The sequence below is a fragment of the Labeo rohita genome, chromosome 25 (assembly GCF_022985175.1).
Source record: "Labeo rohita strain BAU-BD-2019 chromosome 25, IGBB_LRoh.1.0, whole genome shotgun sequence".
Lineage (NCBI taxonomy): Eukaryota > Metazoa > Chordata > Actinopteri > Cypriniformes > Cyprinidae > Labeo > Labeo rohita.
Window position 1 is genome coordinate 2,363,749 of NC_066893.1, and position 24,692 is coordinate 2,388,440.

At 37.3% G+C, this 24,692-nt stretch overlaps 1 protein-coding gene across 1 annotated transcript in view; it reads right to left on the bottom strand.

Moving 5' to 3' along the window:
• Positions 1 to 2,544: 2,544 nt before the first annotated feature.
• tdrd12 (tudor domain containing 12) overlaps positions 2,545 to 24,692 on the bottom strand; it is a 31,586-nt gene continuing 9,438 nt past the window's right edge. Inside the window, exons 18-36 of the mRNA XM_051099095.1 lie at positions 22,870 to 23,023; positions 22,666 to 22,793; positions 22,390 to 22,581; positions 22,185 to 22,313; positions 21,816 to 21,933; positions 20,054 to 20,193; positions 19,722 to 19,939; positions 17,206 to 17,287; positions 16,473 to 16,654; positions 14,913 to 15,120; positions 14,735 to 14,827; positions 14,460 to 14,632; positions 7,826 to 8,017; positions 6,404 to 6,462; positions 6,222 to 6,315; positions 6,006 to 6,119; positions 5,675 to 5,828; positions 5,454 to 5,514; positions 2,545 to 2,918 (exon numbers count right to left, since the gene is read on the bottom strand). Of these exons, the coding sequence (XP_050955052.1) occupies positions 2,845 to 2,918; positions 5,454 to 5,514; positions 5,675 to 5,828; positions 6,006 to 6,119; positions 6,222 to 6,315; positions 6,404 to 6,462; positions 7,826 to 8,017; positions 14,460 to 14,632; positions 14,735 to 14,827; positions 14,913 to 15,120; positions 16,473 to 16,654; positions 17,206 to 17,287; positions 19,722 to 19,939; positions 20,054 to 20,193; positions 21,816 to 21,933; positions 22,185 to 22,313; positions 22,390 to 22,581; positions 22,666 to 22,793; positions 22,870 to 23,023 (2,565 nt within the window). The 3' untranslated portion in view covers positions 2,545 to 2,844. The remainder of the gene's footprint in view (positions 2,919 to 5,453; positions 5,515 to 5,674; positions 5,829 to 6,005; positions 6,120 to 6,221; positions 6,316 to 6,403; positions 6,463 to 7,825; positions 8,018 to 14,459; positions 14,633 to 14,734; positions 14,828 to 14,912; positions 15,121 to 16,472; positions 16,655 to 17,205; positions 17,288 to 19,721; positions 19,940 to 20,053; positions 20,194 to 21,815; positions 21,934 to 22,184; positions 22,314 to 22,389; positions 22,582 to 22,665; positions 22,794 to 22,869; positions 23,024 to 24,692) is intronic.

The following is a 24,692-nucleotide window of genomic DNA, read 5'->3' on the forward strand; positions in this document are numbered from 1 at the left end:
TGAATTGAACAAGACACAGTTCAGCTGAATGATTTACCAGTTCACTGTAAACTTCATACACAATGACTTTGAGCTTTTCTTTAAGGATGTTTGGGAATTTTTACTTTTGAGAAGCAATATGAAAATGTTTACTTTCTCTGCAATTTAATTATTTTGCTTGCAATCTATTTTAAATCATTATCTACCTCATGTAGCAAAAATGCACCTAAATCTTTGGATGTATGCTCAATCTTTGTTTTTTTTTTGTATAAATTTTATTTGGTAATTTGTTTTGAGAGAAAAGTATGTTTATTGTTATGTGATCTGTTTATTTATTTATGTACTTATTATTTATATCTTTTTTTTTCTTTCTTTTTTTATATATATATAAAAATATATATATAATATAATATAATATATATATATATATATATATATATATATCAATAATAATGATATTTCAGTTTTTCTTTTTTAGTGTTTTTCTGTCAATATGGGGTGCTGTGTGTACATTAATGAGGAAAAAAAATGGACTTAAATGATTTTAGCAAATGGCTGCAATATAACAAAGAGTGAAAAATTTAAGGGGGTCTGAATACTTTCCGTACCCACTGTATATATACATATATATGTGTGTATATATCATGTATAACATATAACAAGTTTTGATAATATTTTTAGCTATAGTTGTGTAGTATTTGGGTATTTATGGTATTTTTAATTTGAATTAGCTAATTTAATAATGTTTGTATATAACTGGGATTATTAAAAATAGCAACATTTTATGTAAAATTCACTTAAGGATGTACATTCGTGGTGATAACGTTATAAAGGGCTGTAGTTTAGTAGAACACTTCAAATTTATTTTTAAGATTAAACAGTAATGTGCTAGTGAAGTGTTCAAACAAAACTGTACTAGTTTTGTGCAGGAATACCAGATGTAATTATTTGTGCTGTTTGTGTTTATTTATAATGTGACTTATGCAGCACCTATATTTTTATAATTTCACTGGAAAAAAAAAAAAAAAAAAATTAACAAAAACAATAAATACTGTTAGAAATGTTTTGTTCATTGTTAGTTCAACTTAGTTATTACATTCATTAATGTTACCAAATGATACCTTACCTGTGTGTGTTACCATTTCACTATTATCATCTTTTTTTAATAATAAAATGTAACACAATAGTCAGACATACTCCTCCATTTCTCTCTTCGGATGCACTTTTGAAATATTTAGCTAGGCAGTTTGTGTGTGAATGTTTGAACACAATGATTGAGGCAAGGGGCGCCAGGTAAAATCTTGCCTAGGGCAGCAAATTGGCCAGGGCCGGCCCTGATTGGGTCAACTGAACTTAAAGCAAATGTAATAGTTCGAAAGCCAATATTTAGTTGTAAATCCATTGCATGCAATCACAGCAGTGAGTCTGCAACCCACAGACATCTGCAGACTCTTCGTCACATCTTTTGAAAAGTTTTCCCCAGCATTTAAAGGAGAAGTCCAACTTCCAGAGCAACAATTTACAAATAATGTACTCACCCCCTTGTCATCCAAGATGTTCATGTCTTTCTGTCTTCAGTCGTAAAGAAATTATGGTTTTTGAGGAAAACATGTCAGCATTTTTCTCTGTATAATGGACTTCAATGGTGCCCTGATTTTGAACTTCCAAAATGTAGTTTAAATGCAGCTTCAAAGGCTCTAAATGATCCCAGCCAAGGAAGAAGGGTCTTATCTAGCGAAACGATCTGTCATAAAAATTTGGAAAATAAAAATTTGTATACCTTTTAAGGGCAAAAGCTGGTGTAGCACAGGCTCTGGGATGCGCGTCCATGATGCTACGAATTAGTAATGAGTCGTTCTTGTACGATTTGTTCATTTTGAACGAATCTTTAATGTGACTCTGGAAGAACGAGTCGTCTATTAGGTTCTGTATTGGAATTAGTTCACCTGTTTCGAGTCGTTCGTTCATCTTATGGGGCTGTCACATGATGAATGAACGACTCAAACCTGAAAACTTGTCAGATAAGAGGTGAGGTGAGCTAATCATAGACTAAACAGAAAAACAATGAATTAATCTTTTCTGTTTCTTATAGCATTATAGTTTTGTCTTGTTTGTAGTGTGATCAACGTTTGTGTAAGCAGTAGATGTGTTAGGGAAGTAACACGTAACATTTTAATTTTGCTAAAATGAACGAAATGACTCAAAGATTTGTTCGTTTTGCTGAACAAGACTCTAAGGTCTGAGTCGGTAAAATGATCCGAACTTCCCATCACCACTACAAATCACGTCTAAGTTCATCGTCTGTGTACTCCGGCTCAAAAATGTAGAGTATGGCGAATATGTATATATGTGTATGTAATGTGTGTTTATTCTGAGCCTTTGAATGCAGATTCTTGTATATTTTATCATTTTCATAGCATGAACCTTTTATTGTACTTAAATATGAGTGAAACTCATTGCTACTTTAAGTTCACAAACCATGAAACTGTTTGCTTGGTATCACTTTATTGCTTCATAAAGAACATGCTAAATTATATTTTGGTTGCACAGTGTGTAGTAATTTATGAAATCCACAAAAAACTTAAATATCATATGAAAGAACAAACTAAAACACTTTGCACTATATGCACTGCAATCAATAAACACTTCATTCACAAAACTAGACATTTTGTTAACAAAACTAGCAAAACCCAAGAAAGCCATTTAAAGACATGGCGTAACATCAACGCAAATATTGAAAATTTATTATTATTATTATTATCATCATTATTAATTGGACAATGAAAAGAAACTGATGTTGAGGCGGATGTTAATTATTATAATTAATGTACCAGAGAAGAGTTCTGTATTTGGGATCCGTCCTGTTCAGTCACTGTCGCTGGCGCTCTCAGAGCTGACGTAATAGCCCTCCTCTCCCACTTCAGCCAGGAACAAGTGGCCTGAACCAAACAACATTCATCGAAATGACAGAAAAAAAAATGCAGTGTTACCTTTGCTGAAAGTAAAGTTTTAAATCAAATCTCTTATTTCACAGTAACTCTCCAATGTATTCCTTTGCTTCAAGTCCCAAACAGAATCAAAAGTCCCAATCTGAATAATGATTTGCGAACCAACATTTCAGATCAGGACCCAGAACATGGATCAAGAATCATTTGATTTAGATCAGGACCTAAAATTGTGAATCATTTGACTTGAATAATTTGACTTAAGAAATGATTCACAAAACTGTTCTGATGTAAATCAAATAATTTGCGATACACAACTGGAAGTCCTGATCCAAATCAACTGATTCACAAACCCACACTGAAACTCCAAACTGAATCAAACGATTAGCGAATCCACACGGAAGTCCTGATCTGAATCAAATGATTTGCGATTGATGCTCCGAAGTCCCAATCTGGATAATGATTTGCGGACCAACATTTCAGATCAGGACTTAAAACATGGCTGGCGAATCATTTGATTTAGATCAGGACTTAAAATCGTGAATCATTTGATTTGAATTATTTGATTTGTGAAATGATTCAAGAACCTGTTCTGATGTAAATCAAATGCTTTGTGATAGACTTAATCAAAAGTTTGTGATAAACTGAATCAAATGATTAGCGAATACACACAGAAGTCCCGATCTGAATCAAATGATTCGCGATCGATGATCAGGACTTGGAACGCGGATGGTGAATCATTTGATTTAGATTAGGACCTAAAATCGTGAATCATTTGATTAGTGAACCCACACCAAAGTCCCGATCTGAATCAAAAGATATGCGATCGATGCTCCAAAGTCCCAATCTGAATAGTGATTTCCGAACCAACATTTCAGATCAGGCTTTGGAACGTGGATCGAGAATCATCTGACTTAGATTCGGTTTGAATCATTCAATTTAAGAAATGATTCACAAAACTGTTCTGATGTAAATCAAATGATTTGCGATACACGATTAGAAGTCCTGATCTAAGTCAACTGATTCACAAACCCACACTGAAGTCCCAATCTAAATCAAATGATTTGTCATACACACTCTGAAGTCCCAAACTGAATCAAATGATTAGCGAACCCACACCAAAGTCCCGATCTGAATCAAATGATTTGCGATCGATGCTCTGAAGTTCCGATCTGAATAATGATTTGCAAACCCACATTTCAGATCAGGACTTGGAATGTGGATGGCGAATCATTCGATTTAGATCAGGACTTAAAATTGTGAATCATTTGAGTTGAATCATTTCATGATTTGTGGAATGATTTACAAACCTGTTCATGTAAATCAAATGATTTGCGATACACGATTGAAAGTCCTGATCTAAGTCAACTGATTCACAAACCCACACTGAAGTCCTGATCTAAATCAAATGATTCGCCATACGTGCTTTGAAGTCCCAAACTGAATCAAATGATCAGCGAACCCACACCGAAGTCCCGATCTGAATCAAATGATTCGCGATCAATGCTCAGAAGTCCCAATCTGAATAATGATTTGCGAACCATTGTTTCAGATCAGGACTTGGAATGTGGATCGAGAATCATTTGACTTAGATCGGGAACATCAAATCGTGAATCATTTGGTTTGAATCATTCATTTAAGAAATGATTTACAAAACTGTTCTGATGTAAATCATATAATTAGCGATACAGGATTGGAAGTCCTGATCCAAGTCAAATGATTCACAAACCCGCACTAAAGTCCCAATCTAAATCTAGTGATTCGCCATACGTGCTCTGAAGCCCCAAACTGAATCAAATGATTAGCGAACGCACAGCGAAGTTTTGATCTGAATAAAATGATTCGCAAACCTGCTCCAAAGTCGCAATATAAATCAAATGATTCCCAATCCACACTCTGAAGTCCCAATCTGAATAATGACTCGCGAACCATCATTTCAGATCAGGACTCGGAACGTTGACCACCAATCATTTGATTTAGATTGGCCTTCAAATCATGTATTGATTTGAGTGATTTGAATCATTCAATTCACAAAATGATTCGCAAACCTGTTGCGATCAAATGATTTGTGATACGCTCTCTAAAGTCCCAATCTAATGAATAAACAAAGTCATGATTTTGAATCAAAGCGATTCCAGCATAAATGACTCAACTGATTTGTTTCATCTGTTCCTCTTTTCGTGTCTTCAGTGAAAGCAGTTTATCGTTTACTCAGTGAATTGTCAGTACTACTACTGATCCGGCTTGCTAGTTTTATGACATTAACTTAAAATACATTGTCTTTTAATAATTCAAGCACTTTTCAAGTACCTCTTCAGGTACATTGCTATTTTCAAGGGTTTTCCAAAAAAAAAAAAAAAAGCACTTCAAGCACCTTGTACGAACCCTGACTAAAGGAAGGGGTAAATAAGATCTAAAAAACCTAAAATAAAACTGCATATTTTTATTGTTAGTACTTCAGCAAATTATGGCTCAATCAAAAATCATCTCAGGAAGGTTAAATCAATCAATTGCATATGAATTCCTCACCGTTTACTGAAGATACACGAGTCTCATCAATGTAGTCAAATTCATAGCTGACAAATGGACTCTGTGAAAAAACAGACAAGACCAGACAACATTTAAAAAATATTCATCACAAATCAAATTATAATAATACAGCATTAATGTACTGCATCCAAATTAATGTACTGCATTCAAAACTTTCTCTGGTCTAATATTATCACATTTTAATACGATGTAGACTATGCCTTGTGTTTGAGAAGTGTTCTCCAGTCCCGTTTGTCCTTTTTCTTCAGCTTCATCACAGGCTCATTGCACTTCATTTCCCATGAGCACTCCTCTGCCATGATGTCACCGGACAGCTCGAGCTTCGCATAGTAGTGCCGGTCATTCACGTACCCACTGAGATTAAAACAAATGAATATTCCCGTAAAATATATATGAAAATCAATGCACATTTATTTAGCTGTCCTATCAAATTAAGAAAATACAGGCCGTATGGCTGTAAGTTTCTTTTCTAGCATGAAATGTTAACATTAATAAATGACTGAACAAACGGACGCTTTATAATCATGTGACCTGTAAACAACAGTGTCTGAGTAGAATTCACACTTCTGCATCACTGGACTGATGAGCTTTATGTAGACCGTGACCAACTCGCCCCTCTGGAACCATTTGATCTGTGGGTGAAAACTACACAAGAAACACTATTAACAGATAAGAACAATAATCAGAATACATTTAGACATAGTATAGCTAAATATGAACATACTTTATAGAATATTAAAAACTCACCTAGTAGGCTGGAATGAGAAAGAGGCTGGCTTGTGGAAACTCTGTGGTTCAGTGACTGTCTGTAATTTGTTGATGTTCAAGGCTTCATCTTTGTCTACATAATCAATGTGGGTAAAAATCAAGTGTTATTATAAATGGGAATAGTTCACTTCAAACTATTCCTTACATGTGAATAAACATGCCTGTTTCAGAGCTGGCAGATCTGGTCTGGTTTGGAGATGAGAATCCATTCAGATCAGGGCTAAAAAGGAAAAACAATGAGAAAGTGAGTTTCTGTATTACAAACCAGTGAAACAATCAAAACAGTGAAACAATATGATTTTCATGATAAAGACAAATGCAGCCTGATGACAAACAAATCACTGGTTGCCTTAAATAAGTCAGCATCAAAACTTGTGAATTTCATGTCAAAAGATTTCTCCATGCATACTTTGCAAAAAATACTGCAACAGTGCGAATGGAAGATTAGCAGAATTACAGATGTTATATTTTGCTGTATGTAGTGAAAACCATAAAATAAAAAGACTAAAAGCATCTGTGCCCAATGTATCATGCAGCCTAAAGTCAGTATGTACATAATTTGAGACAAATAAATAAATTTAACTGAAAACGTTTTGAGTAGTGTGGCTGGTCTTTAAAGGAGAAGTTCACTTCCAGAAAAAAAATTTACAGACAATGTACTCACCCCCTTGTCATCCAAGATGTTAATGTCTTTCTTTTTTCAGTCGCAAAGAAATTATGTTTTTTGAGGAAAACATTTCAGGATTTTTCTCCATATAATGGACTGATATGGTGCCCCGAGTTTAAACTTCCAAAATGTAGTTTAAATTCGGCTTCAAACAATCACAAATGCGGTTGTAAGCGATCCCAGCCAAGGAAGAAGGGTCTTATCTAGGGAAACGACCGGTTATTTTCATGAAAGAAATAAAATTTAAATACTTTTTGAATTGTCAAACGCTCGTCTTGTCTTTCTCTCCCTAAACTCTGTGTATTCTGGCTCAAGACAGTTAGGGTATGTCGAAAAACTCCAAACGTATTTTCTTCCTCAACTTCAAAAATCATTTCAAAATCATCCCACTTCACTGCAGAAGTACCGACACAGTCTTTCCAAAGTGAACATGCAAAGAAGATCAAACACCCTTAACAAAAAGATTAAACAGCGATATAAGACGATTTTGAAGTTGAGATGGGAGTTTTTCAACATACACTGTCATGAACCAGAAAAAAACAGTTCAGGCAGAGTAAGACAAGACGAGCGTTTGACATTAAAAAGTATATTTTATTATTTTTATGAAAATAACCCTTCTTCCTCGGCTGGGATCATTTACCACCGCATTTGGGATCGTTTGAAGCCGCATTTAAACTGCATTTTGGAAGTTCAAACTCGGGGCACCATATCAGTCCATTATATGGAGAAAAATCCTGAAATGTTTTCCTCAACAATTTCTTTACGACTGAAGATCAGAACTGTTGTTCTGGAAGTGGATTTCTCCTTTAGGCTAAATAACTCAGTCATAATCTTGGCATAACAGACATTTAAGATAAGACATTCTAAAATACATTCAGGTGATTTTTTTAAAAATACATCAGTTAAATGTACTAACCTCATGAAATTCATCCTTCCCTCTGAAGAATCATCATCGTTATCATCATCAACAGTGTCCTGCAGGTCTCCATTACACAAGCCAGCACTGTTGTTTTGGGGGCTGATGGGAGTCTGGTTGAACTCCATGGCATTATGACCACTGCATAAATCCTTCATCTTACTGGTCAGATCATCATCTGTAACCTCAACTCTGTCATAAAAAATAAAATAAAATAAAATAAATAAATAAAGGGTGTGCATGAGACAAATTGTTTTAAACACTGGAAAATTCATTTCCACTCTGAAATATTATATTAGAATTACAATACTAATATTTACATATAAGTAGTATAACAAAATGAAAGCACATATATTTAAAATTATACATCATAGTACTATTTTTAAAGGATTACTTCATTAATAGAATGAATATTTCCTGAATATATACTCACCCCCATGTCATTCAAGATGTTCATGTCTTTTTTTCTTCCGTCGAAAAGAAATTATGCTTTTTGAGGAAAACATTTCAGCATTTTTCTCCATATAGTGGACTTCAATGAGAGCCAAAGTGTTGAAGGTCCAAATTCCAGTTTCAATGCAGCTTCAAAGGGCTCTACACAATCCCAGCTGAGGAACAAGGGTCTTATCCAGCGAAACGATTGGTCATTTTCTGAAAAATATATACTTTATGTCCATGAAAGACAAGCATTTTTGGTTAGTCACGTTGGAAACGTGACGCATGACATAGGCAGAAGTACCAAGTGTTTACAAAGCGAGTGTTTTGAAGCTGCACTGAATCCTGGAATGTTTTCCTCAAAAACCTTTGTTTCGTTTCGACGCAAGAAAGAAAGACATCAACATCTTGGATGACACGGGGGTCATCAAGAAAATCATCAAAAAATGTTTATTCTGTACGTGAACTAATTCTTTAAAAACAAAAGCAATGAAAAATAGCAACAAAAACTCTTAATATACCCAAAATGTTTGTTTTTCTTGACACATAATCCCTATGATCACTAACGTAATCTTTGTTCCCTTGCGTTGAATCACGCTTAGTGGGGGAAACTCCATACTGATACTGATACAGTAAGTTGGTAAGTGTCTGTAATGAGAATATAAGAGTAAGGATCTTTCAGATCCACTGATAAGTACCCTGGGTAAATCTATGTGAGGATCCTGAATGGCTGCTTCATTAAGTGCGATTCAGGAGCCTCAGACAGAGGATTGACCCTAGCCCACAATCATTGTTTCGGACGAGAAAAAACAGCTTTAAAAGCTTTACTCGCTGTTCTCTGGCAGGACCGTTTTGATGGGTCACTTCACCAGTAGACACTGCACTTCGGAGCAAGAACATGAGCACTGTTGTCCTGAACCAAATTCTGGACCACACCCCTGAGACTGGGAGGTCTGCGAGCGAAATAAAGGAGTCTCATTCTATAGTTGGTAGAACCCAACTTGACACACCCAGGATGGCTTCCCAAGTCTGCAGCTGAGTGGGAAGGGTTCTGAGTTTATCGGACGGCAGGTTGCTGCATGGAGTCCTCTTCACAATTTTGTGAAGAGGAGAAGTACTCTTTATAATCCAATGGGTCCGCTATCACAGTGGCAGTTTGCTTGGGCATGTGCAAAGTGAGTCTGCCACAATTCTTGACACAGTGAACAAAGCCTCCAACACCCAGAACTGAATGGGGGATTGGAAGACAAATGCGAGACTTCTTCAAGGTAAGTCTGACTTCTGCGGGACTTAGTCCTCTCCTCTTCTCTCCTGACAGATTAAGATGGGGCGGGGGCCCTGGCGCTTGGTAGGCTGACATTGCTGTCTGAGCTTAGGCTCTGGCTTGGACTGAGGCCGAGCGGGCAAAGGAGCAGACTTTGCAGGCTGTTGAGTTGGCAGAGCCTTGTGGCGACTTGAGCTTGAGTGCTTAGGCTGGAAGTGGTGCATGGTCTGCGATGACTTCTGAGCTGCAGTGAAGCGTTCCACAAGACTGTCAACAGTGGGTCCAAACAGGCCAGTGGGGGAGACTGGGGAGTCGAGGAAGGCAGTCCTGTCTGCGTTCTTGATCTCTGTCAGGTTTAACCAGAGGTGGCACTCAAGAACCACCAAACTGGCTACTGACCTACCGATTGCCTGAGCTGTTGTCTTTGTGGCACGCAGTGCCAGGTCAGTTGCGCTGCGCAGCTCCCTGAAAGTCGCTGGATCTGGGCCAGACTCGTTCGTGGCTTGAAGGAGTTTGGCCTGGAAAACTTGGAGGACTGCCATAGTGTGAAGTGCTGAGCCAGCCTGTCTGAGTGGATGCAGACTGAATAGAGGGCACGCCATGACTTGGTGAGCTCATCATGAACTTCTGGAAAGAATGGTGCAGGTCTCTGACGGGGGGCTCGCTGGCGGCGCCCTGGCAGATACCGTTCATCCAGGTGACTGCGGGTGGGCTCTTCTGGGGCCGGCCACTCCAAGCCTTTGTGAGGATGCGGATGAGCTCGCTATCCACACTGGGCCGTGCACCGCCAGATTTTGGGCGGAAGGAAGCTGGGGTCGTCCACAGAGCCTGAACAATCCTCTGGATTAGAGGACGTCAGTGACATAGAGTCATTGGCAGCATCCTCTCCAGATCCTCCAAAGGTGACCATACTGCTTGCTTCAGCTGAAGGCCACTGATCCTCTTGGGAGAAGACCACCGAGGAATCATGTCGCTGTGGGGAGGGCAGGCCATGTGGGCCTTGTGCTGGCATGAGCTTGCTCAAATCTGTCCACTCATCTCTTTGACTCTGCTGTTTCTTCATCCAAGGCTCCTGGGAGAAGAGAAATGGGGGAATGCGAGAGGCAGGACCGCCTTCACTGAATCCGTGAGCATATCAAAGAAAGACTCATGCTCTCGCAGTGAGAGCACACCGTCTCCACGAGTGCTGCCTCAGCGTGACACAGCCTCGTCTGACTCGTGCAGCAGTGTCCTGCATGTGCCTTCTTCACTCTTCATCTCTGGAGTGCAGCGAGGAGGTGGTCTTTGTGTTGAAGGAGAAAGATTCTGATAAAATGGCATTCAGCACTGACTTATATAGTCTTCAGTATTCGGAAGAAGAGTTTCCCCTTTAAGCATGATTCGATGCAGTGTGACCTCTATATTTCGTCATGGAATGATTCACTGAGGAAGGCCAAGTGGCAAAACCAATCCATGGGCTTTTTGTAAAATAAAATCTACAAATCATTAAGAAATACATATGTGAGTGAGGATGTTTCTTTAAAATTTGAAGTCATCACGATTTTTATTGATCTGTGCACCCAAGTATTATTTTTAGTGCAGTGATTTTACATTTTTAGTTTAAAAACTATACTAATGAAAATAACCATTAAATAACAGCAACAAAGAATTACCACAACAATGAAAAACGTCTTAATGCACCTAAAAATAGGTTTGATTTTCTTGACTCAAATTACATATTTCTATTCCTTTCTATTGTAAAATGTGATCTCAACAATTCATCACCAATTCAACCCTTAAAGCTGCAGTCCATAAGTGTTTTTGTCACCATCTCTGTTCAAAACGTGCAATTGCAGCTATTTGTATAATTCTGTTCTTTACGTGGGTTGTGCATTGGCATGGCTCCTCAGCATGGATGAATTTATTGTTTTAAGGTGTGTATATTCACTGTACTTTGGAATTACAGAAACTACATCTTGGAAATATGTCCAAAATAAAGCTACATGATTAATCAAATCGTCTGGTTTTTGTCAGTGAAGTATGGTTCTGTGTAGTAAATGCTGCTCCATCTGAAAGCACAGCAATTTTGAAATCGTTATAACATGTATTTGTAAAATACCACATTTAATAAGATGTTTTACTCCAAACTCGCTTCATAACATCAGTCGAATGTTTGAAATAAATCCATCTCTGAGATGATGTGGCTTCTTACACAGAATAAGGCAGGCAACATATTTCAGAGTATTCTAAGCAGTGATAAAGGCTATGTCGATTAGCACTGCATTATAAATACACTTTATTATAATGAAAATTATAATAAGAACAACTCAGATAAACCATACATTGTGATAGTCATATGTTTATTAGTCACTTTGAATCAATGAAAGCAGTTCAATTTTCTGTTTATTCAGCTACAGCTATAGGGATTTCCTGGAACGATGTGCAATACCTTTCTTCTGCTGAGCATATCTGCAGTTTCAGCGCAAGAGCGCCTTCTGGCCTTCGGGTGAAGATGTACTACTGATCACAAAACCGTACTTCACTGACAAGCTGTGCTTGAAATTCTCTGATTCTGCATAATAACGAATGCGAAAACTACCAAAGGCAATTCAATTTAACAATCGCAAAGTTAACTCAGAATGACGAACTGTTCTGTCACACCATTCGAATGTCACTGAAAAAAAATATTTTAACCTCACAAAGCAATTTAATGTTCCTTAGAACTTATTCTAAAATCTGATCAGCAATATTGGTATGTTTGCATGAGCTCTGCCAATTAGCAGTCCCGTGAAGTCATGTGTATTTACATGGCACTTTATTCAATATATAGCTTAAAAGCAATCAGCAGTATTAAACATGAAAAACAGTGTCAGTGTCTCATTTCATCAGAAGCACAATTTGTTATGCTATTATAAAGCAGCTCTCCACTGTGTTCATGTTTTTACCCATGGTCATCTCACCCCCAAGGATTCCATAGACGAAATGAACCCAGAGAAGAGTTTAGCATGAAAGAAAGCTTGGTAGGCGGAGGATTACCAATGGTAGTACAAAGATGTTTTGCAGCTGGAATGAACATTTCTGGAAAGTTTGCTCTGGCAAGCAGTTTCGAACTCCCAAAACAAACTTATACAAGCGAAATCAGTTAGAATAATAAGAAGCTGCAAAGTTACCACTCAGATTAAATCAGTATCAACAAACTCAATCTTTCCACTGCAGGAAACACAGAAGCTGCATCTCAAGTGGCATTAGATGCATTTACAAAGACTGTTTGATGAAGCTGAGGTACCATAAATGCATAACATCACAAAACATCAAATGCATAAATAATTTTTAAAAGATTAATGTTTTAAATATTTTTTAAACTTTAAAAAAGAAATGTTGGGAAAAATGCAATACTTTTAAATACGGAACCGAGCCACCAGTAGGTGCCGATAAATGCCGGTTTAAATAAACAAATCATTTAGTCATTCATTCATTCGAGTCTTTCAGAAACGAGGTCTTTATGATTGAGTTACTGAATCATTGACTCAAAACGGATTTATTCAGTCCCGAAACACTGCTGTGTTGCTCGCAAACACTCAACAGTTCTGCAGTGGCTTTGAACTATTTTCCTCAATGAAATTCAGCAAAAACTGTCAATATTGTGTCTAAAATGTAAGTCACTTAATTTTAACGTCTTGTTTATTGAATTACTGTATAAAACAGTGGTCACCAGTCCCTGCAGAGTTTAGCTCCAACCCTAATCAAACACACCTGAACCAGCTAATCAAGGTCTTACTAGGTATACTTGAAACTTCCAGGCAGGTGTGTTGAGGAAAGTTGAAGGTAAACTCTGCAGGACACCGGCCCTCCAGGAACAATTTTGGTGACCCCTGGTATAAAATCATGGTCACATTGCAAATATGTTAATATTGGGAGAATCTCTATGCAATGTTGCTTACCTAAATCATACATTATAAATACAGAGCTCTGGCATGAAACTCTAAGATGGCGCAGTCCCATAGGTCTAACTCAACCTGATCTAATGACATCATTATCACATTGCACAGTAGGGCTGTGCAAATAATCGCATGCGATTATGATGCGCATCTCTTCAGTAATGCCGGTTCCGTGATTAGTCGTAAATTTCCATCACGTGCAGTCAGACGCATTCATTATGGAGCGGCACTCACTACAAAGAGCCGAAAGAGCCGAAATTCACTGACAAGCCGCGCAATATCGCATTCATTATCGCAGGCGATAATGAACGCGATATTGCGCGGCTTGTCAGTGAATTTCGGCTCTTTGTAGTGAGTGCTTTGTACTGATTTGCACAGCCCTATTGCACAGCTGACTGGTTCTCTCATGTATCAGTAGCCAATGAGCTCGCTGCTCAACATTCAAATATATGACTAGTGCTTGCTGTAGCAGTTTGCAGCTTGCTTCAGAAACCCTCCACCTTCCCCAGCTCCACCTGTCTAGATCTGCTATGAGGTGATTCATGTAGGCTATGGGGGTTACTCCAAGTATGTTATATGTGTAGCAGTAGTATTTCTTACATGCTCACAGCAGCATGTTGTGGATGTATTGGCAGTAGCAAGTCTCGGTACTTGCTCTGCAGCAGCAGAAGAGTAGCAGATCTATTCGCCAAGACCAAATACATTAACACTGTCATTTACGCTACCATGTCAATTCATCCTAGAGAGTCATGAGAGTCCCTCTCACATACCCACTCAGGCTGCGCAAACCTCATTTGGCACAACACAAATACATTATCAGTTTGCGTAAGTGTGACGTCAGAATCGACCGGCTCGGAATCGACCCCTGGTCAGTCGATCGGTGCATCTATAATTATTACAAGCTGAATCTGGCTGAAGTAAGGACGTAGTTTTGAACACTAATTGACTATGTAAAGTTATGGAATGCAGCTTTAAGATAAAGCATTAAAACAGACTGATCTGAACATTAGTAATAAACCTGTCATCTGGCAAGTGCTGGAGTGTGTTTGCGTTCTCGTCTCCCTGGAAAACTCTCTTCAGCAGGTCCACGTGCTGAGGATTATTCACACCAAACCCAGAGGCCAAGATCTCAGCATGGACATTATACTCATTAATGTAGGTCTTCAGACCAGGAACACGTGTCATACGCACCTGTGTGATGAAAACAAATGCAGAATAGAGCGCTAGAACGTCTTTAGACTGGACCAGCATAATCTTGCAAGGTCTCTGACGCAAATCGTCTTAAACACCTACCATAGGATCAACCCAGACAGTATCTCCCACACTCATCACAACCCTGGCCTGATGCAGCTTCCCTTTGATTTTCTGACTAATGGCTCTGGTCACCTGAAAAGACATTTTTGTTTTTTAACATTTATTTGAAGAAACAACAAATTGAAGAAATGTTTTCTTTCAGTAGGACTGTTGAGACCTTTGGGTTCCAGTCCACCTCCCCATCGACGGGCTGGGCTCTGCACAGGATGAACTCCACAGCCTGGCCTGGCAAATTTTGGAACTGAGCAGGAAGTTGGAGTAGCTGATGTGATTTCACTTCCTGTGTGCGGCCCTCATCTATGAAACAGGCGGTGACGCTGCTGAACAGCTGCTCTCCTTTTTCCGGCACTTCAATCACACGCACCCTAGAATGATATACAATCAATTACTTGCCATTAACTTAAATTTCCGATTTTCTACATGTAATTTATTTACACACATAAAAGTTTTGGCTCTGTAAACTTTCAAATGTGTTTGAAAGAACTGTGTTTTGCTTACCAAGAGCAAAAATTGACAGTAATGTACTCAATCCTTGTCATCCAAAATGTTCATGTCTTTCTTTCTTCAGTCACAAAGAAATTATGTTTTTTGAGGAAAACATTTCAGGATTTTTTTTCCATATAATGGACTGATATGGTGCCCCAAGTTTGAACTTTCAAAATGCAGTTTAAATGCGGCTTCAAACGATCCCAAATGTGGTTGTAAACAATCCCAGCCGAGGAAGAAGGGTCTTATCTAGCCAAACGATCAGTTATTTTCATAAAAATAATACAATTTATATACTTCTTAATGTCAAACGCTCATCTTGTCTTACTCTGCCTGGACTGTTTTTGTTCCGGTTCAGTACAGTTAGGGTATGTTGAAAAAAAAAACTCCCATCTCATGTTCTCCCTCAACTTCAAAATCGTCTTATATCACTGTTTTATCTTTTTTGTTAAGGGTGTTTGATCTTCTTTGCATGTTCACTTTGCAAAGACTCTGTCAGTACTTCTGCAGCGATGTAGGATGATCTTGAAATGATTTTTGAAGTTGAGGGAGAAAATACAAAATTGGAATCTGTCCAATACCATTGGATCTGTCTTGAGCTAGAATACACGAGTTCAGGCAAAGCAAGACAAGCAAAGTGTTTGACATTAAAAAGTATTTAAATTGTATTTTTTTAAATGAAAATAACCGATTTTTTCGCTAGATAAGACCCTTCTTCCTCGATGGGGATCGTTTACAACCGCATTTGGGATCTTTTGAAGCTGCATTTAAATTACATTTTGGAAGTTCAAACTCTGGGCACCATATCAGTCCAATTCCTCAAAAAACAATTTCTTTACGGTTGAAGAAAGAAAGACATGAACATCTTGGAAGACAAGAGGGTGAGTACATTATCTGTACATTTTTGTTCTGGAAGTGGACTCCTAATCAAAAATGTAGTAAAACAGTAATGTGAAATATTTTTACAATTTAAAACAACAATTTACTATTTTATTAATATATGTTAAAATGTAATTTAATCCTGTGGTACAAAGCTAAATTCTTAGCATCATTACACCGGTCACATTATTCTCCAGAAATCATTCTAATGCTGATTTGCTGCGCAAGAAGCATTATTTATCCAAACATTTGAAAGATACTGCATGTAAACTATAAACTAAAATCTACAGTAAAGGTTTCAATATTGATGTGTATTGTGAAGTGTCCCACTAGAGGGCGTCTGAGCCATTACCGGTTATAGACGTTCTCCTCTTGTACAGCGTAAAGTTCTCCCTTCAGCACTTCCACAGCACAGCGTCTCTCACTGGCATAGTGTGAGTTCATTTCAGCAGCAAGAGTCTCATAAGGATCATCTTTCTGGCTCACGATGCGGCCAGAGTACACATTTGCTGACTTTATGCACAGCGGCAAAACCTTTTGAAAGTCGAATAAGACAAACGGTTAACCACTAGAAGGAAAACTGTGACATCATCAAAAGGTGCAGAATTAATATTTAGTGTTATTGAAAATTATGACATGATCTCAAATCACAAATTTTGAAAAGCTATTCTGTGGCATGAAATTGTAACTAGAAAGTAGCATTTATTTTTTTCTCCTTTATTTTTTAATTCCCTTACATTATCAAATGAAGTGCTATATGAGAGGCTTACATTATTTTACATTTACTGTAAATCAAAACATGAAAAAACACCAGTCCCATGTGCTTGAGCATGTGTGGTAGATGAAACTGTCTCTCTCATTCATTCACACATGCAGAACGATTCACATGTAATGTGACTTCATTTTTACATCAGCATTTTTTAAGATTAACCCATATCACAATTTGAACTGGGTTGTTGTACAGCCCTACTTTTGTTATACTGCTTGTCTTATGACTGAATTTCAGATGTGTTTTCCCCATCTCAGAAATCATAGAGCCCAAAACCAGATATGTTACAAGTTATTTTAATGTTCTTTTAACCAACCATGATAGTCCCAGAGTCAGGGTGCTTTGGATGATCCAGGGATTTGTTGATCATGTGCCTGTCTGGACAAACTATGGTGTCTCTGTAAAAAGGGAAGAATAAATTTTTTTTAACATGGACTGTATGTTTAAAAGTAGGGGTGCACCGATAGGATTTTTTTGGGCCAATACCCATACAGATTCTAACAAACAACTATTGGCCGATTCCGATACTGATATCGGTCAATTGCATAAAGCAGGGCTTAAATGGGGGAAAAAAACAAACAAACAAACAAACAAAAAAAAAAAAAAAACACAAAGAGGATCTTGATCAGGTAGCCTATTTTGCATTTAGTCATAGCCAATAGCATAATCTTTTCTAGATTTTGCCCAAAACTACCAAAACTGTCAACGCTTTAAACGAGAAGTCCATTTCCAGATCAACAATTTACAGATAATGTACTCACCCCCTTGTCATCCAAGATGTTCATGTTTTTCTGTCTTCAGTCGTAAAAAAATTGTTTTTTGAGGAAAACATCAGGATTTTTCTTCATATAATGGACTGATATGGTGCCCCGAGTTTGAACTCCCAAAATTGCAGTTTAAATGCGGCTTCGAATGATCCCAAATGCAGTTGTAAACGATCCCAGCTGAGAAAGAAGGGTCTTATCTAGCGAAATGATCGGCTATTTTAATAAAAAAAAAAAAAACAACAACAACAATTTAAATACTTTTTAATCTCATAATTTCAGAAACATAATTTCTTACGAATGAAGAAAGACATGAACATTTTGGATGACAAGGGGGTGAGTACATTATCTGTAAATTGTTGTTGTAAATTGGACTTCTCCTTTAAAGACACTAAAGTATTTTTTTCCAAGGCATTTAAAAATGTTTGCAGTATGATTAAAAAAACAACAACAACAACAACAACAACAACAACAACAACAACGCTACTCGTATAAGCATTTTGAGAGGAAAAACCAGCATAAATTAAAAGCTTGTACATCGCATTTTATTACTACACTAAGAGACAACATAGGCTAAAATACTGGTAAATAAAGCAAAACATTTACAAACACAATTAGGCTATTTTATTTCCCTTCTCTCCACAACAAAACCTCTAAAGTTATATTTAGAGGTTTATATAAACCCCAAGCCAAAAAGAATTAATTTAAAAGCAATATTGAAGCCTACCTCTCTCACTCTGCATGAATTCAAATGTTTCCATATTCGTGACATATCTGGATGTTAAAATGTTATTTATTATGTAAACTACTGTATAGGCTTTGCTCTTTACTCGCATTATTGATGTAAAACATCATCCTTCCCCCACTAAATGGCACAGACTGTACTACAGCACTATTTAAAATTGAGCAGTGTAACTTTTTATATTTCTTTAACTGTATTTTGATAATTAACAGGCTGCAATGTCAAGTTAGCAAAAATATGTTGTGCGTGCACGTGAGGCGTCGACGCAATGCAACCGTTACTCCGTAATTTATGGTCATACCAACGCTGGTTGCCCATAAAGATAGAAGCAAAACATCATTCAAAATGTAAAGCTTTTGCAAAAAAAAGAAAACATCTTTCTGCCATCTCAGTTTCCTTTCCATGAACTTTGGAGCACATTACTATGATCTGAAACTCAGCACAATTTTGTCTTTCGTTTTGCTAATCCATTATTTCAATATATTTTGTGTACAGGCCTATACATGCCTTTTAATGTAGCCTATATAGTTTTAATCTGTTTTCTCCGTTCACAGATGCACTGTAGGTTTGTGATGTGACCTTGTGTGAATCTGTGTTACAGTATTCTGCCATTTTTAATGGTTTCAAACACACAAAAAGCTGCATATTAGGCTACCTGCCATTCAGCCATTCATTTTCACTTAAATGCAGGCCTAATGCTTGGCAGTTCGTGACATATCCTCAGATAAATAAATGTTGGTGCATTGTCATTGCAACTTACTATGATGAATAAACAGCTGAGCGCTGGCATTTTACACGTTAAATGCGCCAGCGTCACATTTGCATAGGCCGTACTATGGTGTAGTATATTTTTCTGACTGTCAAGTTAAACCAAACGTTTATTTTGACGGGTTGCTGTGAAGACCTTTAGGGTCTTCATCATATGATGATATTTTTTTTCGCAAAAGAAACGGTAAAATGCTCATGAAATGACTCTCAGAGCAGTTCTAGAGATTATGTTCATGTGTTCATATACTCATATATTGAGGCGGCAGAGGCTAAAAACACTGCGAGTGTCACGCGTGTGTGAAGTAAACAAAACTGACATGCAACTCATCATTGTATCCATGCAGTTAATTATTAATCCATAGCTATCCGCCCTTTTCATGCTATTTCCGATATGTCGATGGCTTTAAAATAATCAAAAAACGGCTGACAAATATAGGCGGCCGACACATCAGTGCATCCCTATTTAGAAGTGATGTAGTACTTTTTTTTCTTTAACAAATAACTACTTGCATTTAACACTAATAACACCTGGTGGAACTACTACAATGAAGCAGAAACCTGCAGAAGCCGAAGCTCTTGAGCGAGGTGCAGAGGGGTCTGTCTGTCTTTTGCTCCTCTTTGGCTTGCTGGACGCCCAGAGCAAACTGTAGCAGCTCAGGGGGCAGAAGAGCACCGGTTCTCCTCACGTATCGCAGGACTCCACACACGTGACGGGCGTTTTGCTCTGACAGCAGCAACACGGACTGAGCCGCAGGAGAGGAGCTCTCGGCATGATCCTGTACGGGACGTCATGAAGCAAACTTCACATCCCTTTCTATTATAATTTAATCAACTTCACAAACGTCCAAAAAAAATTTTTTTTAAAAACAAAAATGAATCAGAACAGGTACCGCATCTGAAAGGTTTCTGAAATTCTCCGACAGGCAGAACAGGCGGCTGCCGAAGAGCTTCGGGGAGGTGGGAAACCCATAATGCACCACACACATGGCGTCCCGGATACCGAGAGCCTTAAGGCAGTCATTGGTAGTAACTAAAGGAGAAAGGAGAGTTCAGGGAAAAAGAAGACAGCAAACACAGAATGCTCTGTAATATTAACACATGGTTCTGTTTGATTATGTTTTAGGTAATCTTTTTTCAAAACATGAATTAACCTTCCCAAAATATTGCAGGCAAACTGCTGTCCCACAACCAAAAAACACATTTAAATAGTATTTAAGTATTCAAATCTTAGATGTTTACTACGATCATTCTATTATCTATTGAAATCCACAATAACATTTAAAATATTAGTAAGCTTAATATATATAAAATCATCATTTTATGGATCCTTTCAATTGGGTGGTGTGATTTTCCGAACCCTAACCACTAAATTTCAACTTATGAAAGTGATATTGAAATAATTTTTGAATTTTATTCCATTGATGTTTTTAAAATATAGCTTTTCGATTCTGTAAAAAAGTGAAGTTAAAAAAATATATTTTCTATTTTATTTATTATGAAACTTCCGCATTTTCATGTCACTACAGAAACAGTGTATGTTTTAGTCCTACTTTTCTGATCAGGAAATATTCATGTGTGTCCTTCTCTCTCATAGCTACAAGGTATGAAAAATATGTGTGCAACTTTAAAGAACATCAGTATCAAACAGCTTTTTTTCTGCAATTAAGCACAATTTTTTGGGTGTTGCTTCATAACATTTAGCTTTTATATGCGTACCACTGTTCAGAACTGTTCTAGCTAACCAAGTGCTGATTAGCATCTTTAAGCTAGGTTCAAAAGTATCTAAAACTGTCACTACCGAAAAGTCCTAATTATTTAGTAGTGACAAAAGGAAACCTCTTTAAATCCTTTTTTTGGGGGGGGAACTAAATTTTAGTACAGTTATACCATTTTAGCATGTGGGTTACAATTCAGTAATGTGATGTGGCCGCTACCAATACACATTCACTACCGAAAATGTGCAGACACAACTGGAACATCGGATGTTTTGTCAAACATAAAAGTATATTGAATTATCAACTAAGATATTATGATAGTTTTTGGTTCAATGTATATTTAAACTAATGAATCCTTAACCTTGAAATCAGTATGATTACCTTTATGCTTTTTACAAAGAAAAATTTGATTAAAAATACAACAAATCTCATAAATTACACTTGAAATATTAAAATTGCAATTGTTATTGATTTACCTCTGAAAACTTTAATAAAATAGGAAAAAATATATTTATAAAAAAGATGTAAACAAAATCTTAATAGATAAGTACCATCCTTCTTATTATATTATATATTACCGTTTCAGTACTGACAATTTTGGGAGAAGACAAATATTTCCCAAACTTTCTGAAAACACAATATGAGAATTAATTGCACAATTACTAGAAATGTGTACCTTGGATATTATACAATTTGCATACATACAAAATGTATGGGGGGAAAGAAAAACAAAAAATCATGTTTCCAATGGCCCATATAGTTCAATAATTGATGTAGAGCAAATAAAGGATAACAGAGGTAACCTAAAGAGAACATTTACATTAAATGTTCCAAAAATGAACCAAAAATTGTCAGCTGAAATAAACCAAGAGAAAACAACTTAAAACCAGAAACAGATTAAGTTTGACAGCTGAAATGTCACATTACAAATACGTACCCAGAATGACTTGCGTTCCATGGCCGATGTCTTTTCTCCACTGATCAATGACAAAGTCAAACTGATCTGTCAGATCTTCATGAGCTTTCAGTGTAAACACAGCAGTGTTGACCACAGCCTGAATGACAGAAAAAATCCATCAGAAGCAGGAGCCAATCAGCATCAAGGCATTAGTGGCTCAAAATATTGCCATAATGTCAACTAGTACACATTTAAACTGCCAGACGAAAATCGACAACCTCTCATTAAATTATATTAAAATTATAATGTTAAGCATGAGAGCTACATTTAGATTATGGTGGATTACATTCTTAAATCTGATTGGTGGATCATGACTCATCCTTCACTGTGATTGGTGGAATTCTGTACCTTATACACATGCTCCGTCTCCTCAGCAGAGTTAGTAATGATGAGGGTTTTCTGGGGTTTGGGCGGGTGGAAGTCCAGCGAACTGAGCAGAACGGAGATCTTATCACAGTCCAAACACAACTGAACCCTCTGAATGTAAAACACAGACAGGAAGTCAAAGCTCACAGAAGGCAGTAGAGAAATAACTTCATTTCTGCGGACTGACCTGATGTACTCTGCCGTACAGAGCTGCCTCCTCCATCACGGTTATGATGATGGAAGGGTAAATCATGTGTTCTCTGACCAGACCCTCTATCCCAGCGCTCCAGCGGCTGCCCACCGCAATGATCTGCCTGGGGCACCTGGACCTCTCCTCTCCAGAGACCACCTTCTGGAAGTGCTTCAGGATTACAGACATCTTCACAAAGAGATAAAGAACAAAAAGCCGGTCAAAACATATTCACAGTAGGTATCAAATGCTACGAATCTTCTATTGTATCACCTGCTCAGGTGCTTGTGAATAAAGCACATCAGCCTCATCCAGCACCAGGTGACACAGTCTCAAGAACAGGAAGCACTGAGCATCCAGCAGCCTCGTCATGGTAAATGGTGTTGTCACCAGCAACTGACCTTTAACACCCCAAAGAAAGACACAGCAAATGAGATAAAAATCTGCATAATTGGAGTAAAACAGATGAACACTCACAGTTCCTCTGGATCTTGAATTTTTTGGGCTCCTCCTGGTCCACACCCAGCAGCACACTGGTGGGATGGAGGTTGTAAGTTGCTTTACTGTCCTCCAGGAGCTCCAGCACTGTCTGAACCTTCTCCCAGCCCGGACAAAGGATCACTGCTATGGGCTGCGCACAGAGAGAAACTGAAGATGTGGCAGCAAAACTGGGACCAGATCAGTAAAAGTAAAGTGAGTCTTGCGCATAAACAGTGTAGGCTTTTCCAAAAGTACCACATCAAATTACACCATATTTTCTTTCTAAGCCATATTAAGTCTGCAAAATTTAAAACCCTTGTTTTAGCATCACTCGATGTTATATGATTGGCATGGGGCTTTTCCAAACTAGGGTTCGTACAGATACTGTAAAACTGAATTACAGATTTTTCAAGCACTTTTCAAAACACTACTTTTTTTTGATTTTCAAGGACTTCTCTTTCACATTCTAAAAAACAATACAAATAAAAAATAAATAAAAAAATAAACATAAATAAAAATACACTAATAACACAAACTAGCAATACAATTAGATAGCAATAGCAATAAAATAAAGTGAAGCACATGCAAAGTATTAATACTAAAGTATTACAAAGTACACTACACTTTTACTGTAGTAAAGCCAAGGTTAATGTTCTTAAGGGATTTTCAATTGTGTATTTTTTTGTTTTGTTTTTATAACTGTACTGCCTTAATTGTTTGATGTTTTCTACTATTTAGGAAAAAAAATCTGGGAAAAAAAGATTCTCGAAATTACTTTGAAAATTTTGAAATACAAATGATTCGCCATATGCTCTCCAAAGTCCTAAACTGAATCAAATGATTCACAAACCCACACCGAAAATCCGATCTAGGTCAAATGATGCATGATCCACGCTCCAAAGTCCCGATCTGAATAATGATTCCTTAACCATTATTTCAGATCAGGACACAGGATTTCAAATAGTGAATCGCAAATCATTTGATTTAAATCATTCAATTCACGAAATGATTCACAAACCCTTTCCGATCTAAATCAAATGATTTGCGACATGCGATTTGAAGTCCCGATGTGAAACAAATGATTCGCGATCCAATCGAAACGCTTCGAAACAGTGAATCATTTTGCGACGCTTTGGAGTTTCGAAAAGCTCAGTTTCACCCATCACTATGTGCTTTTTAAAATCGTTTAAAGCAATATCGAAACTCGAAAATGAATGGTTCTTTTAATTGGATCTGGTTTTTGCTAGTGAATCGCTTGAAATGAATGATCGAAGTCACAAGTTTGATTCAATTGGAGCGGTTCCAGCACAAATGACTCCACTGATTTGGTTCAACTGTTTCTCTTCACATTTGCCATGTTTACACAACACTGACACTGTCAGTACTACTACTTGCTTAGCTCAATTGTTTTCTGACATAAACTGAAATAAGTGAAAAAGGGATAATGCGTTTTGAATGTGAAGTCCCGACCTGAAACAAATGATTTGTGATACACGATCCAATTGAAGCGCTTCGAAACAGTGAATAATTTTGTGACGCAATCGTTCAACTGATTCCAAGTTTTGAAAAGCTCAGTTTCACCCATCACTACGTGCATTTTAAAATCGTTACAAGTGATGTTAAAATTCGAAAATGAATGGCTCTTTTAATTGAATCAATTTTTTGCTAGTTGGATCACTTGAAATGAATAATCAAAGTCAAGAGTTTTTAAGTATTCATAGCAGTTTCAGCATAAATGACTCAATTGATTTGGTTCAACTGGTCCTCAGCCATGTTTGCACAACACTCTCAATACTAATACTTGCTTAGCTTGATTGTTT